Raw genomic sequence first — 20,203 nt, 5'->3', positions numbered from 1 at the left:
AACATAAGGAAATGAGACACTCAAAAGTGAGCTACAATAGCTAAATGATTCATCTCCAATTTCTGTTAGGCTATCAATTTCAATTAATGTTAAATTTGAACAATTATAAAATGCTGCATTACAAATTTGAACTTTTTCATTTGATTTAATACGCACCTCACTAAGACTTGGATGATTTGCAAATGCTGATTCTGGAAAAAGAATATTTGGAATTGTAGTATCTGCCTCAATCTCAAAAATGATAACATTGGGATATTTTTCTGTAAAGCTTATAAAGTCATTAGTAGTTATGGAACCAGAGGAAATCACTAAATTTTTGACTTCGTTTGATGAGATTCCTGAATTCGAAATTGCAACCTGAAGATTATCGCCTGTGGATCCAATTTGGTTTACGTAGACAGTAACTTGAGAAAATGAAAATTGGAATAATATGAAAAGGAAAATCATTCAATGGTGGTTCCTGACACTTTTTAACGACGATCTTAACTCTTTCAATTTTTGAACACTTTATCTCCGATAATGAAAATTTTTGTGGATAATTTTTCTATAGCTCATTCAATTTAAGAACCAAAACAATTTAGCGATCAAAAAAAAAAATTGGTTTATAATCCATTTTATAATGATAGAAAAAAAAAAAATATATTAAAAATCTGATGATGTAAAAACATGAACCTCATTTGATTTGAGGAATTCACAAGCGATTGTCTTTTCACCCACATCAAATATTTGGAATATTGCATGTGAATCACCGATCACATTACAACAAAGTAATCTTCCATCTAATGACATCATATATATATATCTTGAATCCATTGAAAACTTCATATTTACAATATGGTTTGTATAAGTTTGAACTGAAAACAAAGTTTTCCCACTTCCTATGTCATTAACATAAAGTTTTTGATCCCAAACAGCCAAATATTGGCCGTCACTTGATAATGCCAAAACATAATTATTCACTTTATTTTCGCAAATGAATAAACGAACACTTTCTGCTTCTCTGAGGTCCCAAATTCTTGTTGTCAAATCTCTTGATGTAGATGCCACCAAAGAACAATTCGGATGAAATCCTACAGCAAGAACAGGTTCGCTATGACCAACTAAAACGCGTCGAAGCTTTTGATGTGGAGTGTCATATAAGCGAACAATTCCATCATCAGAACCAATACAAAAAATTCCTCCTTGAGGAGCAAATGAGGAACACCAAGAAGGTGAATGTATTGGAGGAACAGTAACAAGAGCATTTGAACTCCATAACTTAATTGTGCCTATGATATCTGACGTAAGAAGAATTGTGTTTTTGTTTGATATTGACATTGTTGTGACTTCGGATGAATGATAATATAATTTCGTAACTTTTTCTGTGTCGGTATGAATTTGTACAATGCTACTGTCAATAAGACATGAAAAAACAGATGAGTAATTAGGTGGAGAAAATACAAAACGTGCTGAAGGAATTCGTGATTTAACAATGTTCATCGATGAAAATGGTGTCTCAAGATTGAATTTGGGATGTATAGGATGTGATGGAACTTCTTCATATATTGGTATAAGAATGACAGTCTCGGTAATAATATTAAGGAGTTTGGAATTTAATGGTTGATGTAAATATTGATTAAGCATATCAGCTTCATCTTCGGTGGCAGGGATAATGTAATGATGCGTTTCGAAAAGAGATGATAGTTCTTTGTAATAAGCTTCATCATTTAAGAATTTATTTATTTCATCTTTATTATCATCCGGAATAAGATGAAGACAATCTTGAATAAATTCATCACACTCGTGTTCTTTACCATTTTTCTTGTATTCTATTATTATCATACAAAAAAGTGGAAAAAGACATTTACGAAAGATTGATGAATCTTTATTTTTTTGTGAATAAAGAGCAAAGCTTTCAAATGAAGAAGAAAGAGACTTATTAATACCAATACCGGCGGCCAATGAAAAGGTCAATGGGAAAGATTCTATAAAAGAAGTGGATTGAAGAAGTTCTTCATATGTTATCCCATGAGGTTGCACTTGGTCATTATATTTAAATTTTTGGATGAATGAATTACAAATTTTTTTTACTTCTTCTTCAGCTTTTTTTTGGTTCATGCAGCTTTTCTTCACATGGTCAAAACCGTTATTATTTGCGGCTTGTATCGGCAAAAAACATGCAAACGCATGGAAATATGAATAACAATGGTCTCCCACCGAATTATGGAGAAAAAGCACCGAATTATCAACCAAGAATTGGCCCTCAACAACCTATCCCAATGAATCCAGTTCCAATGGGACAACAAAATCCAATGTTAATGCCAACAATTCCACCAGGTTATCAACAAGGTGGACCTCCACCACAATATCCTGGCTACATGGGACATTATTCAAATCCTCAATTAATGAATCAACAAATTCATCCTCAACAGAAACAACCCGGACACTTAATTAATCAACCCAATGTTCAATTTACCCCACCACAGCAAGCTCAACAACTACCTAAGCCACCAAAAGCACCGCCACCCAAAGCTGATGTAATAATCCGATCACTTCCAATTGAACATCATATAAATAATTGTAAACTAAGCCATTCATTTATAGACAGACAAAAATCTTTACAACGCCAATTTATTAGCAAATTTAATGGTGTAGCACTTCGATTTACTGATGGAGCAATAATGCAATTAGCTACAGCTCTTAAAATACGAATGACATATGTAACAAAAGAAGTTGTTTGGTATTCCAAACAACGGCAATGTCAATTATTTCCACCAGAACGACAAATTGTTGATGTACCTCGAGCTCGATTTTCACTACTTGAAGCCGAACGTATCATTCTCGAACGAAATAAATTTCCAACAAATTTAGTAAAGAATGAAGACATCGCAATTCATGAACTTCGTAATGAGGCACTTGAAGGAATTGCATCTAAAGCGCCAGAGAGAAATCGAGAATCGATAATATCTCTCGTGGAAGAAAACGAAGAAGGACAAACGCCAAATTTGATGAGATTGGACGAAATGACATTACATAGAGAACAGTCTCCTTTGGTAACAGTGGATGATGTAAATGCGCTTGTGGAAAATGACGCAATGCTCGCTTCATCGCCGAAATTAAGAAGATGTTTTCGATATCAATTGTATAAAATTATGATAAGACAAAAGGAAATGCGGATCCAAATGCAAGAAAATAATTGTTAGTTTGATTAAATGTTTGAATTTGTTTATGTTTGAGTGATAAATTTTTTGTTTGTGGATTAAAAGTAATACAATTTGAATTATGTTACATTAAAAAATAAATTATTATTGCTAAGGGAAAAACAAAGAGAAAAAATTTGACTATAAATTATTTGAATGATTTACATCTATGTTCGAGTTGTGTCACTTTTCTACCTAAAAATCTTCAACATGAGTTCAGTTCCCTGGAAAAATTCTAACATTGAAACATGGTTATCTAATGTTATTTCAAGTTGTATTAGCAAAGAAGAAGTTGAAAATAAGAAAGAAAAATTGAAGGAACTTTTAATTTCGAGCGAAAGTAACGAAACATTACAATATCCAATTTATGAACTTTTAGGAGAAAAATCATTTCATGTTATTGAAACATTATTAAAATATCGTGAAAATATTATATATTCGTTAAAACACCAAACTGAACAAAAGAAAGAAAAGAAGATGAACAACGAAAACAAGAACAAGAAGAAGAAAAAAGAAAAAAGAGAACAAATATCATTCACCATTATCAGAAAAGTCACGTTATATTCATAGTGAGACAGTTAATGGCACTTGGTATACAGTTGAAGCGACCAAATTACAGCGACCAAATATTTCACATATTCCTATTCAAGAATTACCAGTATGGAGTCGTAAATGTTTTTTAGGGTGTGAAACATTAAATGATATTCAAAGCATTGTTTATAAATCCACACAAAGTAATGAGAATTTATTAATTTGTGCGCCGACAGGAAGTGGTAAAACTAATGTTGCGTTACTTTGTATTATTAATGAGATCAAGAAACATTTAATCGAACATAAACATTCATTGCCAACCATTTCTAATAATTCCAAATTTTTAATTGTATATCTTACACCTATGAAAGCGTTAGCTACTGAAATTACACATAAACTTTCTACATCATTACAACATCTTAAAAATTAATGTTAAAGAATATACAGGTGATACACATATGTCAAGTTTTGAATTAGAGCGTACGCAAATTCTTGTTGCTACTCAGAGAAATGGGATGTTGCTACACGACGTAGTGGCGAAGGGACATTATCTATGCGTATTAAATTATTAATTATTGATGAAATTCATTTACTTCAAGATGAACGTGGACCAGTTATTGAAGCACTTGTAGCACGAACATTACGCCAAGTTGAACAAACGCAAAAAATCATTCGAATTATTGGTTTATCAGCCACACTTCCTAATTATCAAGATGTTGCTAATTTTTTACATGTTAATAAAAATGGTTTATATATCTTTGGCCCAGAATTTCGCCCAGTTCCACTTGCTATGACATTAATTGGAGCCAAAAATACCAATTTAACACCAAAATCAGAGAAATTAATTTATGAAGAACTTTATAAACCAGGTCGCGAGAAAGACACAGTACAAATTGATTGTATAGCGATACAACTTTTACGACGAATTATAACAGAAAAGAAACAAGTCTTAGTATTTGTTCATACACGTAATGAAACCATTAAATTTGCAGAATTAATTATTAAATATCTTGATATTCCTATTAATTCAGTATTTAATAAAGAACTTAAACATAAAAATATTCAAGGGCAAGTTAAAGAAATATTAAGTAAAGGAGTTGGGATTCATCATGCAGGATTACCACGAAATGAACGAATCTTTATTGAGAATTCATTTCGAAATAATTCATTTTCAATATTAATATGTACTGCCACATTAGCATGGGGAGTTAATTTACCAGCGCATACAGTTATCATTAAAGATACTAAAATTTATAATCAAGAATATGGTGGATATGAAAACATTGGAATTTTAGATGTTCATCAAATGTTTGGACGTGCAGGTCGACCACAATTTGATAAAGATGGTCATGGGATCTTAATTTCTACGAACAAAGTTCTTCAACGTTATACTACTACATTAATTAATGCAGAATCGATTAAATCTAATTTTCATACACGTTTAGAAGATTTTTTAAATGCTGAAATTTCATTAGGTACCGTTACTAGTAAACAAGATGCACTTAAATGGTTACATTATACATTTATGTATCAACTTGATCCAGATGAAACGCATTATACTGAAATCTTAAATTATTGTATTAATGAACTTACAGATAATTATATGATTCATTCATCATTAGCTACAGAATCATTACATCCTACATATTTAGGACAAATTGCATCATTACATTATATTCCATTTACATCTATTTGTTATTTTAATGAAAAACTTCATATTAATATGAGTGAAGAAGAACTTTTAGATTGTATTTTTTCATCAGGAATTTTTTCAATCACTTTTAGTTCGTAGATCAGAAGTTTATGAATTAGAACATTATCAACCATTAATTCCATTATTAACACCATTTGATGAACTTTCAGGGAAAGTTAATATTTTATTTCAATCATATATTTCACGATATAAATTTAAGACTACATCATTAACATTAGATCAAACATGGTTATCAGATAATTTAGAACGAATTTTTGATGCAATTTTTGAATTAACACTTGAACGTGGATGGAGTTATTTAAGTAAATTTTCATTAAATTTATGTAAAATGGTTGAACATCAACTTTGGTGGTGTCAAGAGAAACATGAACATCCATTAAAACAATTTTTAACCAAGAAAGAATATTTACCTACACTTCATAAATTAGAAAACATTAGTAATAATATTAAAGAACTTAAAGAAATCGAATTTAACGAATTAAAACAATTATTACGGAATGATATTAATACTGAAATTATATATAAAGCAATCCAACATTTTCCTATAGTTGAAGTTTATAGTGAATATCAACCTATTAAAGAAAACATTAATTTAATTAATATTGAACTTCGATTTCCATTTGAATGGGAAAATTCACAATTTCAAGATAATGAATTATTTTGGTTATTTATTGAAGAACCAGATGGAAGTAAAATTTATTATTCACAAGAAATTAATATTAACAAACGAATATCTAAAGTTGGATTAAATATTAAAACATATGTTCCAAATCCGAATACACAAGAATATTTAATTACTATTACATCTATTAAATATTTAGGAGTTGAAGATTCATATATTCTACGTATTGAAGATTATGAAGAAAAACATAAAATTGATGAAATTTATTATACGAAACTTTCACCTAAATTAAAGAAACTTCCAATTACAATTATTGAAAATGAAGAAACACGAAAACGATTTTCGATTAAAGAATTTAATTTAATTCAAACGCAATTATTTTATCAAACATATCATAGTAATGAATCACTTTTATTATGTTCACCAAGTAAAACAGGGAAAAGTATTATTGGAGAATTAGGTATTTGTAAAGTATTAGAAGAAAGTGAAACCTCAAAAATTATTTATATTATATCATTTCATGAGATATATCATGAATATATTGAAGATTTTAAGAAACGTTATAAAAATTTAACTTATGAACTTGAAGGTAATTATCAAAAAGATCTTAAAAATTATGAAAAATCACGTATAATATTTAGTACAGAAAAAAAAATGGGATTCATTTTCATATTATTTAACTAATAAACATATTAAAACTAATATTTCATTAATTATCCTTGATGAACTTGAATTAATTGGTAATAAAAATGGACATATTTATGAAAATATTATTTATCGTATTCGAAATATTATTAATGAACGAATTCGAATTATTGGTTTATCTACACCATTAAGTAATGTTAATGATATTGGACAATATTTACGAATTTCTAAACGAAATATTTATAATTTTAATAATTCTACACGAATTATTCCATTAATGGTTTTTATTCAAGGTTTTCCAGGTCGTCAATATTATTCACGTATGGCAGCTATGAATAAACCATTAATTGATTCTATTTTACAATATTCTAAAGGTAAATCCACACTTATTTTTGTACCATCTAAGAAACAAACTATAATTACAGCTATTGATTTAATATCATCACATCATAATTCTATACAATTTTTAAATACTACAGAAGAATTAATTCAAATTTCTAAAAGAATTGATAACAAGAAATTATCATATTTTTTAACATTTGGTATTGGTATTTATCATAAAGATTTAACTAAGAAAGATAAAGAAATTATTAAAGAATTATTTAAAACAGAAAAATTAATTTATTTAATTTGTACCTCTAATTATTCATTTACATTAAATATTTCAGCACATTTTGTTATTATTAAAGGTACAGAATATTATGATAAAGAATATGGTATTTATAAAACATATGAACTTTCCGAACTTCAACAAATGATTCGTAAATCAGGACGTTATGGATATGATACACAAAGTTCAGTTATGATCTTATGTGAAGAAACACGATTAGAATTTCTTAAAACATTTATTAATGAATCATTTCCAGTTGAATCGACATTATTAAATCATTTAAGTGAATATATTAAAAATGAAATTTCTAATAATACAATTCGAAATGAGAAAGATATTTATAAATATATTTCAAATACATATTTTTCACTTCGACTTTATAAGAATCCACTTTATTATAATAATAAAACACTTCAAAAATATTATTAAAGAAATATTAGAAGAATTAAAACTTAGTCAATGTTATAAAATTAATGAAAATAAAGAAATTGAATCCACTAATTATTGTAAAATTTCTAGTTATTATAATATTTCACATTTAACAGTTCGAAATATTATACATAATTTACAAGAAATTAGTGAATTTGATATTCCTAATTTATTATTAATTTTATGTAAAAAGTAAAGAATTTGAACGTATTCAACTTCGTCATTTAGAAGAAGATATATTACAACATATGAAACCACGATTTATTATTAATGATCCGACATATTTAATTAGTACCAAAGTATTTTATATTATTGAATATTATTTAAGTCAAAAGACATTACCAACACAAGAATTTAAAGAAGATTTAAAAATTATACAAAAATATTTAATGAAAATCATTGATTTTTTAATTGAAATTATGCGCACAGAAAGTAATCTTCAAGGTATTATTAAGATTATATTAATTAAACAAATGAATTCACAAGGAATTTGGTGGGATCAAAATCCATTACAATTTTTAATGAAAGAATCGAAAGGAAACATTCGAACTATTCCTGAATTAATATTAAATAAGAACATTCCTAAATATTTTAATAATATTAAGAATAAAATATTAATTTATTCAGTCAATTCACGTGAATTAACAGAAAATAAAAATAAATTTTATTTACGATTACGATTAATTTCAGGCGAAATTGGAAATACAATTTATACGATTAATAATAGTAATAATTATAATAATAATAACATTAAATATCAACAACAAAATCTTTATATATTTATAGGTAATCCTAATAATAATAAAATTTATGCATTTCAACGAATTCAAGCGAAAGAAAAAAATATATTTTTAACACTTCAAAGTAAAGAAATAATTGAAGAAAACAGTTATTTATATATATTTAATGATTCATATATTGGAATTGATCAAATGTATTCAGTTAACAAAAGTATTATTAAAACGAAAATGAAAGAAAATCAAAAATCAAAGTAACAATAATAACAATAACAACAAGAAATCGGTAATTTTAAACACGACAAAGAATAATAAGCAAAATAAAGAAGAAAATGATTTACTTGATTTCAAAATCGAAGATTTACTTGAAAATGAACAAAATGATAACAAAAATACCAAAAATACTAAAAATACTAAAAATAACAAAAACAACAAAAGTAAAGTTAAAGTTGAAAAGCCAAATAGAAAACAAAATAACAACAAAAACAATAATAATAACAATAACAATAATAAAGTTAAAGTGGAAAAGCCGAATAAAGAACAAAATAATAAAATTACTATTGAAAAAAATGATAAAAATGAACAACAAAATGAAAACAAAGAAAAATAAAACGAATGAAACGAACAATGCGAATAATGGAAATAACGGAAATAAAAAACAAAGAAGAAGACCAAACCGACGCAATAATCCATTTGTTTATTATGCACCAGATTAATGTTTGTAATTTGTTTTTATTATTTAATAAATATATAAATATATATTAATTTGTGAAGTTTTATTTTTAGGAAATTACATAAAACAATTTTTAGTTAAATAATTGATAAAAAATTAATGAAAAAATAATTCAAAGAAACCAAAAATTTTATTTGGTTGTGGATATTCTAATTATATTGCAAGTGAAAATGTCTCAGTTATGTTGTTATTTTTTGTTCTTTTCTTATATATAATTAAACCAAATAGAGAAATAATGATTAAGACAGTAAATACTGCTATTATACATCCTGTGATAATACTTTCTTTTCCTTTGTTTAATTTTGGTTTTGGATGTGATCTTGTTTCATTTTTCAGATATGCTTCCATTCTTGAATTAGGTTCTTGTTTTTGTTCTTTTTCTATTTTCTGAGTTTTTTCTTTCCTTGGTTCTTGTTCCCTTCTTTTTTGTTCTTCTATTCTTTTTTGTTCTTCTATTCTTCTTTGTTCTTCGATTCTTTTTTGTTCTTCGATTCTTTTTTGTTCTTCTATTCTTTTTTGTTCTTCTATTCTTTTTTGTTCTTCTATTCTTTTTTGTTCTTCTATTCTTTTTTGTTCTTCTATTCTTTTTTGTTCTTCTATTCTTTTTTGTTCTTCTATTCTTTTTTGTTCTTCTATTCTTTTTTGTTCTTCTATTCTTTTTTGTTCTTCTATTCTTTTTTGCTCTTCTATTCTTTTTTGTTCTTCTCTTCTTTGTTCTTCGATTCTTTTTTGCTCTTCTCTTCTTTTTTGTTCTTCTATTCTTTTTTGTTCTTCTCTTCTTTGTTCTTCTATTCTTTTTTGTTCTTCTATTCTTTTTTGTTCTTCTATTCTTTTTTGTTCTTCTATTCTTTTTTGTTCTTCTATTCTTTTTTGTTCTTCTATTCTTTTTTGTTCTTCTATTCTTTTTTGTTCTTCTCTTCTTTGTTCTTCGATTCTTTTTTGTTCTTCTATTCTTTTTTGCTCTTCTATTCTTTTTTGTTCTTCTCTTCTTTGTTCTTCGATTCTTTTTTGCTCTTCTATTCTTTTTTGTTCTTCTATTCTTTTTTGTTCTTCTATTCTTTTTTGTTCTTCCTTTCTTTTTTGTTCTTCTCTTCTTTGTTTTTCTATTCTTTTTTGTTCTTCCTTTCTTTTTTGTTCTTCTATTCTTTTTTGTTCTTCCTTTCTTCTTTGCTCTTGTCTTCTTTTTTGTTCTTCTATTCTTCTTTGTTCTTCTCTTCTTTTTTGTTCTTCTATTCTTTGTTCTTCCTTTTTTCTTTGTTCTTCTCTTCTTTGTTCTTCCTTTCTTTTTTCTTGTTCGGAATTAGTCCCTTCAGTTATTTGTTCTAATTTATTCGGGTTCAATAAGATGTTCTTTAATCCTTCTGAATATTCAATATAACCTTCACGCAAATTATTACAATTAACAGGTCGAACACTATATGAAAAATTAAATCCATCAATTCGACTTTCAATATGAACAATATAATATTCACCAACTTTAATCTTGTCTTCTTGAACGTCAATTATAATAGCTTCTGATCCACCATAATATTCTCGTTCATGTGAAATACTTTTAATAATATTTTCTCCTTTAGAATTCATTGCATTAACTTGATATGAATTTGGTGTTAATCGTTGATATATAGAATCATAATAATATTCAATACCATCAATTATTTCATATTTCTTAGGAATATTTATAATATGTGATATACTCCAACGTGAATAACAAAGATCAATAGGAATAATACCAATTGGATATGCGACAAATTTTACATTTTTTATATATAAATCATTTTTATCAAATGTTTTCATTCCTTTAATATAAAGATTAGAATATGATCCTTTAACTCCTCCACTCCAAAATTTAAGTAATGGTGAAATAATAGCTCTTCTATGTCCTAATGATTTTATTCCCCTATCTTCCATATATTCTGGTATAGATTTAGTAATTGATGCAACATATGGCTTAAGTTCAAATATATTTGAATTTTCTAATGCTTTTTCCCCACCTATTGTCCAACATTTATTCCCTTGATTATAGTAATGTGTAAGTCTATCAACTTTTGATAAAATTGCACATGCTTCTTGTGAATATTTCCGATAATTACGATTTTCTCGAAGTCCTTTTAAACCAAGAACCCAACGATAAAAATTAATACGATTTTCTGCATAAAGAAAATCTTGTTCATTGATAGCTTCACCTGGGTCACATTCATCATTAATATTTCCTTTCCAAAATGGAGGTAAAGATATTGGAACAAATTTCGAATGATAATTTTTACATGTTTCTAATGTTGTTCTTTTTTCTACTTCTTCTAATATTTCTAATGTAACACAAAGAGGAATAAAGATAAACATTCTTTTTTAATAACTTTTTAGAGATTTAAGCTATTTTTCTTAAAACAAACAAACCATCTTTCTATTAATTATCAAAGCGCTTTGATTTTTATATGGAATTTGTGTATTCTAATTCAAAAAAGATCAATGAATAATAGAATCTTTTATATTTAATTTTATATATTTAAAGTTTCTATATACAAATATTATTGAACATGTCCAAACTCAAAAATGCATTTTCATATAAAAATCATTTACATTTATTAACAATCTATTAAATAAATGAATAACTTCACTTTGACTTATTGCTAAAATGAAAGAGTTTATATTTTTTTTTTATTAATTTATTACTAAGATATTAAATTATATTAAATTTCACATTTAGGAAACGTTTTCTCAAGATGCAATTATCAATATATTACAAGAAAAAAACTCTCTATTTAGCAACAATCTTTCTTTTGACCGCCTGTTTGCTGCGAGAGGTCTATCTGTGTAACACCTTCGATCAGAGGATCATTTCTTTTTTTCTGCATTATTGCCCTTGTTACAACTGCTTCAAATGCTTCGTTGACAAACTCACCTCTAACTACACTGGTTTCATAAAATTCGGTGTTATAATTTTTTGCAAATTGTTTGCCTAAATCAAATGGTACATCACGACTTGCAGCTAAATCACTTTTATTTCCAACAAGAACAAAAGGAATCTCATTACCATCTGAGCGGAGTATTTGAATCCATTCTTCTAAGCTATTAAAAGATGATTTTGAAGTAATATCATAAACAATCATTGCCGAATAAGCATTTCTGCAATACAAAGGAGAAGTAGAACGGAAAGTTTCTTGACCTGCAGTATCCCATATTTGTATTTCGTGTTGTTCTGATTGAAATTCAAATGAAACATTTCTAAATGCAACACCTATAGTGGATTTCAGAGATGGATCATATCGATCATCAGCCCAACGTGTAAGTAAAGAAGATTTTCCTGTTCCTGCATCTCCAAGAAGTACAATTTTTATAACATTGGATTTACTTTCCATTAAGTGCCACTTTTCAATAAAACGAACATGTAAATTCACTTTTTGAATTGAGCGTAAAGTACACAATCAATCAATTCGATCAAAAGTGCAAAAGACGTTCTGCTCATAACGGCATGAATCATTTTTTTATTCTAATCAAAATTTTATCATAACATGCCCTTGGGCAAACATTATAAAATGGCTTCTAATCTTTAATAAAATAAAATTCATCTATGAACGTGACTTTTAAAAATGTCTTTTGATTGATTCAAAACAACTAAACTGGTTCTCAGCGGTTGTACTACTTTTTTCACAAGTTTATTAAATTCAGATTTTGAAAGTTGCCCGCTAAAATTTGAGGTCTTCATTTGATATTATGGCGGTAATATTTCCCGTTCATTTTCATGATAAGCGAACAACTTATACAAGATATTAAAAGCCTTTCTAACAAAGAAGAGCAGATTGCGACAATGCTCAAGTATGGTTGCACGTATGAAGTAATAAGAAGACAGTTAAATGTAAGTAAATCAACAATATCAACAGTCAAAAAAGCAAATTGATGCAAATTGTTTTACTCCAAAAAAAACCAATTATGCATAAAAGAGATCTTTGCAGAACCGAAGTCGAAACATTAAGAATTCAATAGCCTAACGTATCAGATTCAAGAATTGCAGAACTTATAGAGAAAAATCTAGGAATTGTTATATCACGTTCTACAGTCAACAGGATTGAACATGCATTGAATTCTAAATATCTCCCAATGAAGCACAAGCAAAACCTATCAGAATTACAAAAAAGGAACCGAGTCCTTGTTTGTCACAGAATTTTGAAAGATGGAATTCTAGGAGAAGATATTATATTTTCTGATGAATCTAGGTTCGTTCTAGAAACAGATCGGAGGTGGGTTTGGCGAAGGAAGGGAGAAGATATTCCTGGAATTTATGAAATATGTGATAAATTTCCTAAATCAATTATGGTTTTCGGTGCGATTGGAAAAAAAATTATAAATCAGCACTTACCATAGTAACAAAATCAATAGATGCAGGTAATTATCAAAAAATATTAATAGATAGCAAAGTTATTGATTATCTATCATTACCAGAATCAGTACATTTGTTATTCCAGCAAGATGGTGCAAGTGCCCATAGAGCTTCTATTGGATTCATTAGAAAATATTGTAATTTACTCGATAAATGGCCATCAAATTCACCAGATTTAAATGTAATCGAACATTTATGGGCGATTTTGAAGCGAAAAGTTGAAGAAGTGAATCCCCCAGATTTAGATTCACTTATTGACACAATTATTGAAGCATGGGAATCAATAAGCATTACAACAATCAATAATTTAATAATAAGTTTTAGAAAAAGATGTGCATTATGTCTAAAGTATAATGGGGAATCAATCAACGGTCATTTTAGTGATATCATAGATATACCAACAAAAGAATATTTAGAAGTTGCAGGTACACTTGAAGATGAATTCCAAAGCGTCGTACTTAGTAAATTTACTGAAGAAGAAGAAAATGCATACGAAGAAACAATGGCGAAAATTGAAGAAGAACCAAATTGGACAGAAAAAACTGGATAGAAGGTTATATAAATCCATCGTGGAAGACGGATTAGCATTCAAAGAGGCCGCCAAGCGTTTGAAAACAAAAAATATAGAGTCCGTGAAAAAAGATTTGAAGAAGTTTGTATCCAACGTGCTTCTCATCGGTTGTACCAGTAAACCATTGAAAGTCTGATTTTTTTGTTTGTTTTTTATCGTTGGATATCTGAACTGTTTTCAATTTTGGTACAACCGCTGAGAACCAGTTTATTTGTTATTCAACAATTTGTTTTCATTTCTTAAGGAACAAAATTTTATGTATTTATTCTTTTAATTAAATTTCGTTAATATGAAAATTGCTACTTGAACTCTGGTAAAATATAAAAAATACGGTAAAAGACTTTTTTTGCGGAATGAGAAAAAATTTGTTTTATATAGGAAATATATTTCCTATTTTATTCCATTTTTTATATACTGGCCGGATTTTAAAAGTTTTTCCAATTCGTTTTTTATCAGAGGTTATTTAGGTTATTGAACTTTAAAAAATGTAAAATTAAGGTAAAAAAGATTTTAATAAATTTAAATATAATTAAATTAAATCAAAGTGTTTGAATAATTAAAAGAAAGATGGTTTGTTTGTTTTAAGAAAAATAACTTAAATCTCTAAAAAGTTATTAAAAAAGAATGTTTATCTTTATTCCTCTTTGTGTTACATTAGAAATATTAGAAGAAGTAGAAAAAAGAACAACATTAGAAACATGTAAAAATTATCATTCGAAATTTGTTCCAATATCTTTACCTCCATTTTGGAAAGGAAATATTAATGATGAATGTGACCCAGGTGAAGCTATCAATGAACAAGATTTTCTTTATGCAGAAAATCGTATTAATTTTTATCGTTGGGTTCTTGGTTTAAAAGAACTTCGAGAAAATCGTAATTATCGGAAATATTCACAAGAAGCATGTGCAATTTTATCAAAATTTGGTAGACTTACACATTACTATGATCAAGGGAATAAATGTTGGACCCAAGAAGGAGCAAAAGCGTTACAAAACTCAAACCTATATAAAATTATACCTGGACCCGCTTCATTAACCGAATCTATACCAGAATATATGGAAGATAGGGGAATAAAATCATTAGGACATAGAAGAGCTATTATTTCACCATTACTTAAATTTTGGAGTGGAGGAGTTAAAGGATCATATTCTAATCTTTATATTAAAGGAATGAAAACATTTGATAAAAATGATTTATATATAAAAAAATGTAAAATTTGTCGCATATCCAATTGGTATTATTCCTATTGATCTTTGTTATTCACGTTGGAGTATATCACATATTATAAATATTCCTAAGAAATATGAAATAATTGATGGTATTGAATATTATTATGATTCTATATATCAACGATTAACACCAAATTCATATCAAGTTAATGCAATGAATTCTAAAGGAGAAAATATTATAAAAAGTATTTCACATGAACGAGAATATTATGGTGGATCAGAAGCTATTATAATTGACGTTCAAGAAGACAAGATTAAAGTTGGTGAATATTATATTGTTCATATTGAAAGTCGAATTGATGGATTTAATTTTTCATATAGTGTTCGACCTGTTAATTGTAATAATTTGCGTGAAGGTTATATTGAATATTCAGAAGGATTAAAGAACATCTTATTGAACCCGAATAAATTAGAACAAATAACTGAATCAAATGAGAAAAAGGCAGGTATTATTGCAGGTATTATAATTACTGTGTTTGTTGTAATAATAATTATTTCTGTAATAGTATTTATTTTTTTCAAAAATATTAAAAATAATAATGAATCTCCATAATGATATCATAGAAAAATAAAAGGAATATGTAAACAAATGAAAGAAACGTTAAACTCAAAATAATATAATCAAAACCAGATGCAGGAAACATAAATGCTTTTGACTTTACTCACTAAAATTTTTACTAAAAATAAAACTTCACAAATTAATATATATTTATATATTTATTAAATAATAAAAACAAATTACAAACATTAATCTGGTGCATAATAAACAAATGGATTATTGCGTCGGTTTGGTCTTCTTCTTTGTTTTTTATTTCCGTTATTTCCATTATTCGCATTGTTCGTTTCATTCGTTTTATTTTCTTTGTTTTCATTTTGTTGTTCATTTTTATCATTTTTTTCAATAGTAATTTTATTATTTTGTTCTTTATTCGGCTTTTCCACTTTAACTTTATTATTGTTATTGTTATTATTATTGTTTTTGTTGTTATTTTGTTTTCTATTTGGCTTTTCAACTTTAACTTTACTTTTGTTGTTTTTGTTTTTTTTTTTTTTTTTAGTATTTTTTGGTATTTTTGTTATCATTTTGTTCATTTTCAAGTAAATCTTCGATTTTGAAATCAAGTAAATCATTTTCTTCTTTATTTTGCTTATTATTCTTTGTCGTGTTTAAAATTACCGATTTCTTGTTGTTATTGTTATTATTGTTACTTTGATTTTGATTTTCTTTCATTTTCGTTTTAATAATACTTTTGTTAACTGAATACATTTGATCAATTCCAATATATGAATCATTAAATATATATAAATAACTGTTTTCTTCAATTATTTCTTTACTTTGAAGTGTTAAAAATATATTTTTTTCTTTCGCTTGAATTCGTTGAAATGCATAAATTTTTATTATTATTAGGATTACCTATAAATATATAAAGATTTTGTTGTTGATATTTAATGTTATTATTATTATAATTATTACTATTATTAATCGTATAAATTGTATTTCCAATTTCGCCTGAAATTAATCGTAATCGTAAATAAAATTTATTTTTTATTTTCTGTTAATTCACGTGAATTGACTGAATAAATTAATATTTTATTCTTAATATTATTAAAATATTTAGGAATGTTCTTATTTAATATTAATTCAGGAATAGTTCGAATGTTTCCTTTCGATTCTTTCATTAAAAATTGTAATGGATTTTGATCCCACCAAATTCCTTGTGAATTCATTTGTTTAATTAATATAATCTTAATAATACCTTGAAGATTACTTTCTGTGCGCATAATTTCAATTAAAAAAATCAATGATTTTCATTAAATATTTTTGTATAATTTTTAAATCTTCTTTAAATTCTTGTGTTGGTAATGTCTTTTGACTTAAATAATATTCAATAATATAAAATACTTTGGTACTAATTAAATATGTCGGATCATTAATAATAAATCGTGGTTTCATATGTTGTAATATATCTTCTTCTAAATGACGAAGTTGAATACGTTCAAATTCTTTACTTTTACATAAAATTAATAATAAATTAGGAATATCAAATTCACTAATTTCTTGTAAATTATGTATAATATTTCGAACTGTTAAATGTGAAATATTATAATAACTAGAAATTTTACAATAATTAGTGGATTCAATTTCTTTATTTTCATTAATTTTATAACATTGACTAAGTTTTAATTCTTCTAATATTTCTTTAATAATATTTTGAAGTGTTTTATTATTATAATAAAGTGGATTCTTATAAAGTCGAAGTGAAAAATATGTATTTGAAATATATTTATAAATATCTTTCTCATTTCGAATTGTATTATTAGAAATTTCATTTTTAATATATTCACTTAAATGATTTAATAATGTCGATTCAACTGGAAATGATTCATTAATAAATGTTTTAAGAAATTCTAATCGTGTTTCTTCACATAAGATCATAACTGAACTTTGTGTATCATATCCATAACGTCCTGATTTACGAATCATTTGTTGAAGTTCGGAAAGTTCATATGTTTTATAAATACCATATTCTTTATCATAATATTCTGTACCTTTAATAATAACAAAATGTGCTGAAATATTTAATGTAAATGAATAATTAGAGGTACAAATTAAATAAATTAATTTTTTCTGTTTTAAATAATTCTTTAATAATTTCTTTATCTTTCTTAGTTAAATCTTTATGATAAATACCAATACCAAATGTTAAAAAATATGATAATTTCTTGTTATCAATTCTTTTAGAAATTTGAATTAATTCTTCTGTAGTATTTAAAAATTGTATAGAATTATGATGTGATGATATTAAATCAATAGCTGTAATTATAGTTTGTTTCTTAGATGGTACAAAAAATAAGTGTGGATTTACCTTTAGAATATTGTAAAATAGAATCAATTAATGGTTTATTCATAGCTGCCATACGTGAATAATATTGACGACCTGGAAAACCTTGAATAAAAAACCATTAATGGAATAATTCGTGTAGAATTATTAAAATTATAAATATTTCGTTTAGAAATTCGTAAATATTGTCCAATATCATTAACATTACTTAATGGTGTAGATAAACCAATAATTCGAATTCGTTCATTAATAATATTTCGAATACGATAAATAATATTTTCATAAATATGTCCATTTTTATTACCAATTAATTCAAGTTCATCAAGGATAATTAATGAAATATTAGTTTTAATATGTTTATTAGTTAAATAATATGAAAATGAATCCCATTTTTTGGCTGTACTAAATATTATACGTGATTTTTCATAATTTTTAAGATCTTTTTGATAATTACCTTCAAGTTCATAAGTTAAATTTTTATAACGTTTCTTAAAATCTTCAATATATTCATGATATATCTCATGAAATGATATAATATAAATAATTTTTGAGGTTTCACTTTCTTCTAATACTTTACAAATACCTAATTCTCCAATAATACTTTTCCCTGTTTTACTTGGTGAACATAATAAAAGTGATTCATTACTATGATATGTTTGATAAAATAATTGCGTTTGAATTAAATTAAATTCTTTAATCGAAAATCGTTTTCGTGTTTCTTCATTTTCAATAATTGTAATTGGAAGTTTCTTTAATTTAGGTGAAAGTTTCGTATAATAAATTTCATCAATTTTATGTTTTTTCTTCATAATCTTCAATACGTAGAATATATGAATCTTCAACTCCTAAATATTTAATAGATGTAATAGTAATTAAATATTCTTGTGTATTCGGATTTGGAACATATGTTTTAATATTTAATCCAACTTTAGATATTCGTTTGTTAATATTAATTTCTTGTGAATAATAAATTTTACTTCCATCTGGTTCTTCAATAAATAACCAAAATAATTCATTATCTTGAAATTGTGAATTTTCCCATTCAAATGGAAATCGAAGTTCAATATTAATTAAATTAATGTTTTCTTTAATAGGTTGATATTCACTATAAACTTCAACTATAGGAAAATGTTGGATTGCTTTATATATAATTTCAGTATTAATATCATTCCGTAATAATTGTTTTAATTCGTTAAATTCGATTTCTTTAAGTTCTTTAATATTATTACTAATGTTTTCTAATTTATGAAGTGTAGGTAAATATTCTTTCTTGGTTAAAAATTGTTTTAATGGATGTTCATGTTTCTCTTGACACCACCAAAGTTGATGTTCAACCATTTTACATAAATTTAATGAAAATTTACTTAAATAACTCCATCCACGTTCAAGTGTTAATTCAAAAATTGCATCAAAAATTCGTTCTAAATTATCTGATAACCATGTTTGATCTAATGTTAATGATGTAGTCTTAAATTTATATCGTGAAATATATGATTGAAATAAAATATTAACTTTCCCTGAAAGTTCATCAAATGGTGTTAATAATGGAATTAATGGTTGATAATGTTCTAATTCATAAACTTCTGATCTACGAACTAAAAGTGATTGAAAAATTCCTGATGAAAAAATACAATCTAAAAGTTCTTCTTCACTCATATTAATATGAAGTTTTTCATTAAAATAACAAATAGATGTAAATGGAATATAATGTAATGATGCAATTTGTCCTAAATATGTAGGATGTAATGATTCTGTAGCTAATGATGAATGAATCATATAATTATCTGTAAGTTCATTAATACAATAATTTAAGATTTCAGTATAATGCGTTTCATCTGGATCAAGTTGATACATAAATGTATAATGTAACCATTTAAGTGCATCTTGTTTACTAGTAACGGTACCTAATGAAATTTCAGCATTTAAAAAATCTTCTAAACGTGTATGAAAATTAGATTTAATCGATTCTGCATTAATTAATGTA

At 26.1% G+C, this 20,203-nt stretch overlaps 4 protein-coding genes across 4 annotated transcripts; 2 read left to right on the top strand and 2 right to left on the bottom strand.

The window, feature by feature from the left end:
* Positions 1-642: 642 nt before the first annotated feature.
* On the bottom strand, positions 643-1,821 carry GO595_007430 (transcription initiation factor TFIID subunit 5; the record flags this gene model as incomplete). Its single annotated transcript, XM_067920893.1, has 1 exon — positions 643-1,821. The coding sequence occupies one exon, from the start codon at positions 1,819-1,821 to the stop codon at positions 643-645; it is 1,179 nt and encodes a 392-aa protein (XP_067772340.1).
* A 335-nt stretch (positions 1,822-2,156) lies between these two features.
* GO595_007429 (uncharacterized protein) lies at positions 2,157-3,182 on the top strand (the record flags this gene model as incomplete). Its single annotated transcript, XM_067920892.1, has 1 exon — positions 2,157-3,182. The coding sequence occupies one exon, from the start codon at positions 2,157-2,159 to the stop codon at positions 3,180-3,182; it is 1,026 nt and encodes a 341-aa protein (XP_067772339.1).
* Positions 3,183-4,263: 1,081 nt separating this feature from the next.
* GO595_007428 (Type III restriction enzyme, res subunit family protein) lies at positions 4,264-5,502 on the top strand (the record flags this gene model as incomplete). Its single annotated transcript, XM_067920891.1, has 1 exon — positions 4,264-5,502. The coding sequence occupies one exon, from the start codon at positions 4,264-4,266 to the stop codon at positions 5,500-5,502; it is 1,239 nt and encodes a 412-aa protein (XP_067772338.1).
* Positions 5,503-11,959: 6,457 nt separating this feature from the next.
* Positions 11,960-12,556, bottom strand: GO595_007427 (Ras-related protein Rab-22A; the record flags this gene model as incomplete). Its single annotated transcript, XM_067920890.1, has 1 exon — positions 11,960-12,556. One exon carries the CDS (start codon positions 12,554-12,556, stop codon positions 11,960-11,962), a length of 597 nt encoding a protein of 198 aa, XP_067772337.1.
* Between the last annotated feature and the right edge of the window lie 7,647 nt (positions 12,557-20,203).

Source organism: Histomonas meleagridis (genome assembly GCF_020186115.1).
Source record: "Histomonas meleagridis strain 2922-C6/04-10x chromosome Unknown contig_53, whole genome shotgun sequence".
NCBI classification, from domain to species: domain Eukaryota; phylum Parabasalia; order Tritrichomonadida; family Dientamoebidae; genus Histomonas; species Histomonas meleagridis.
Note: the sequence above shows the minus strand (reverse complement) of the source record. Positions and strands in the feature narration are given on the sequence as shown.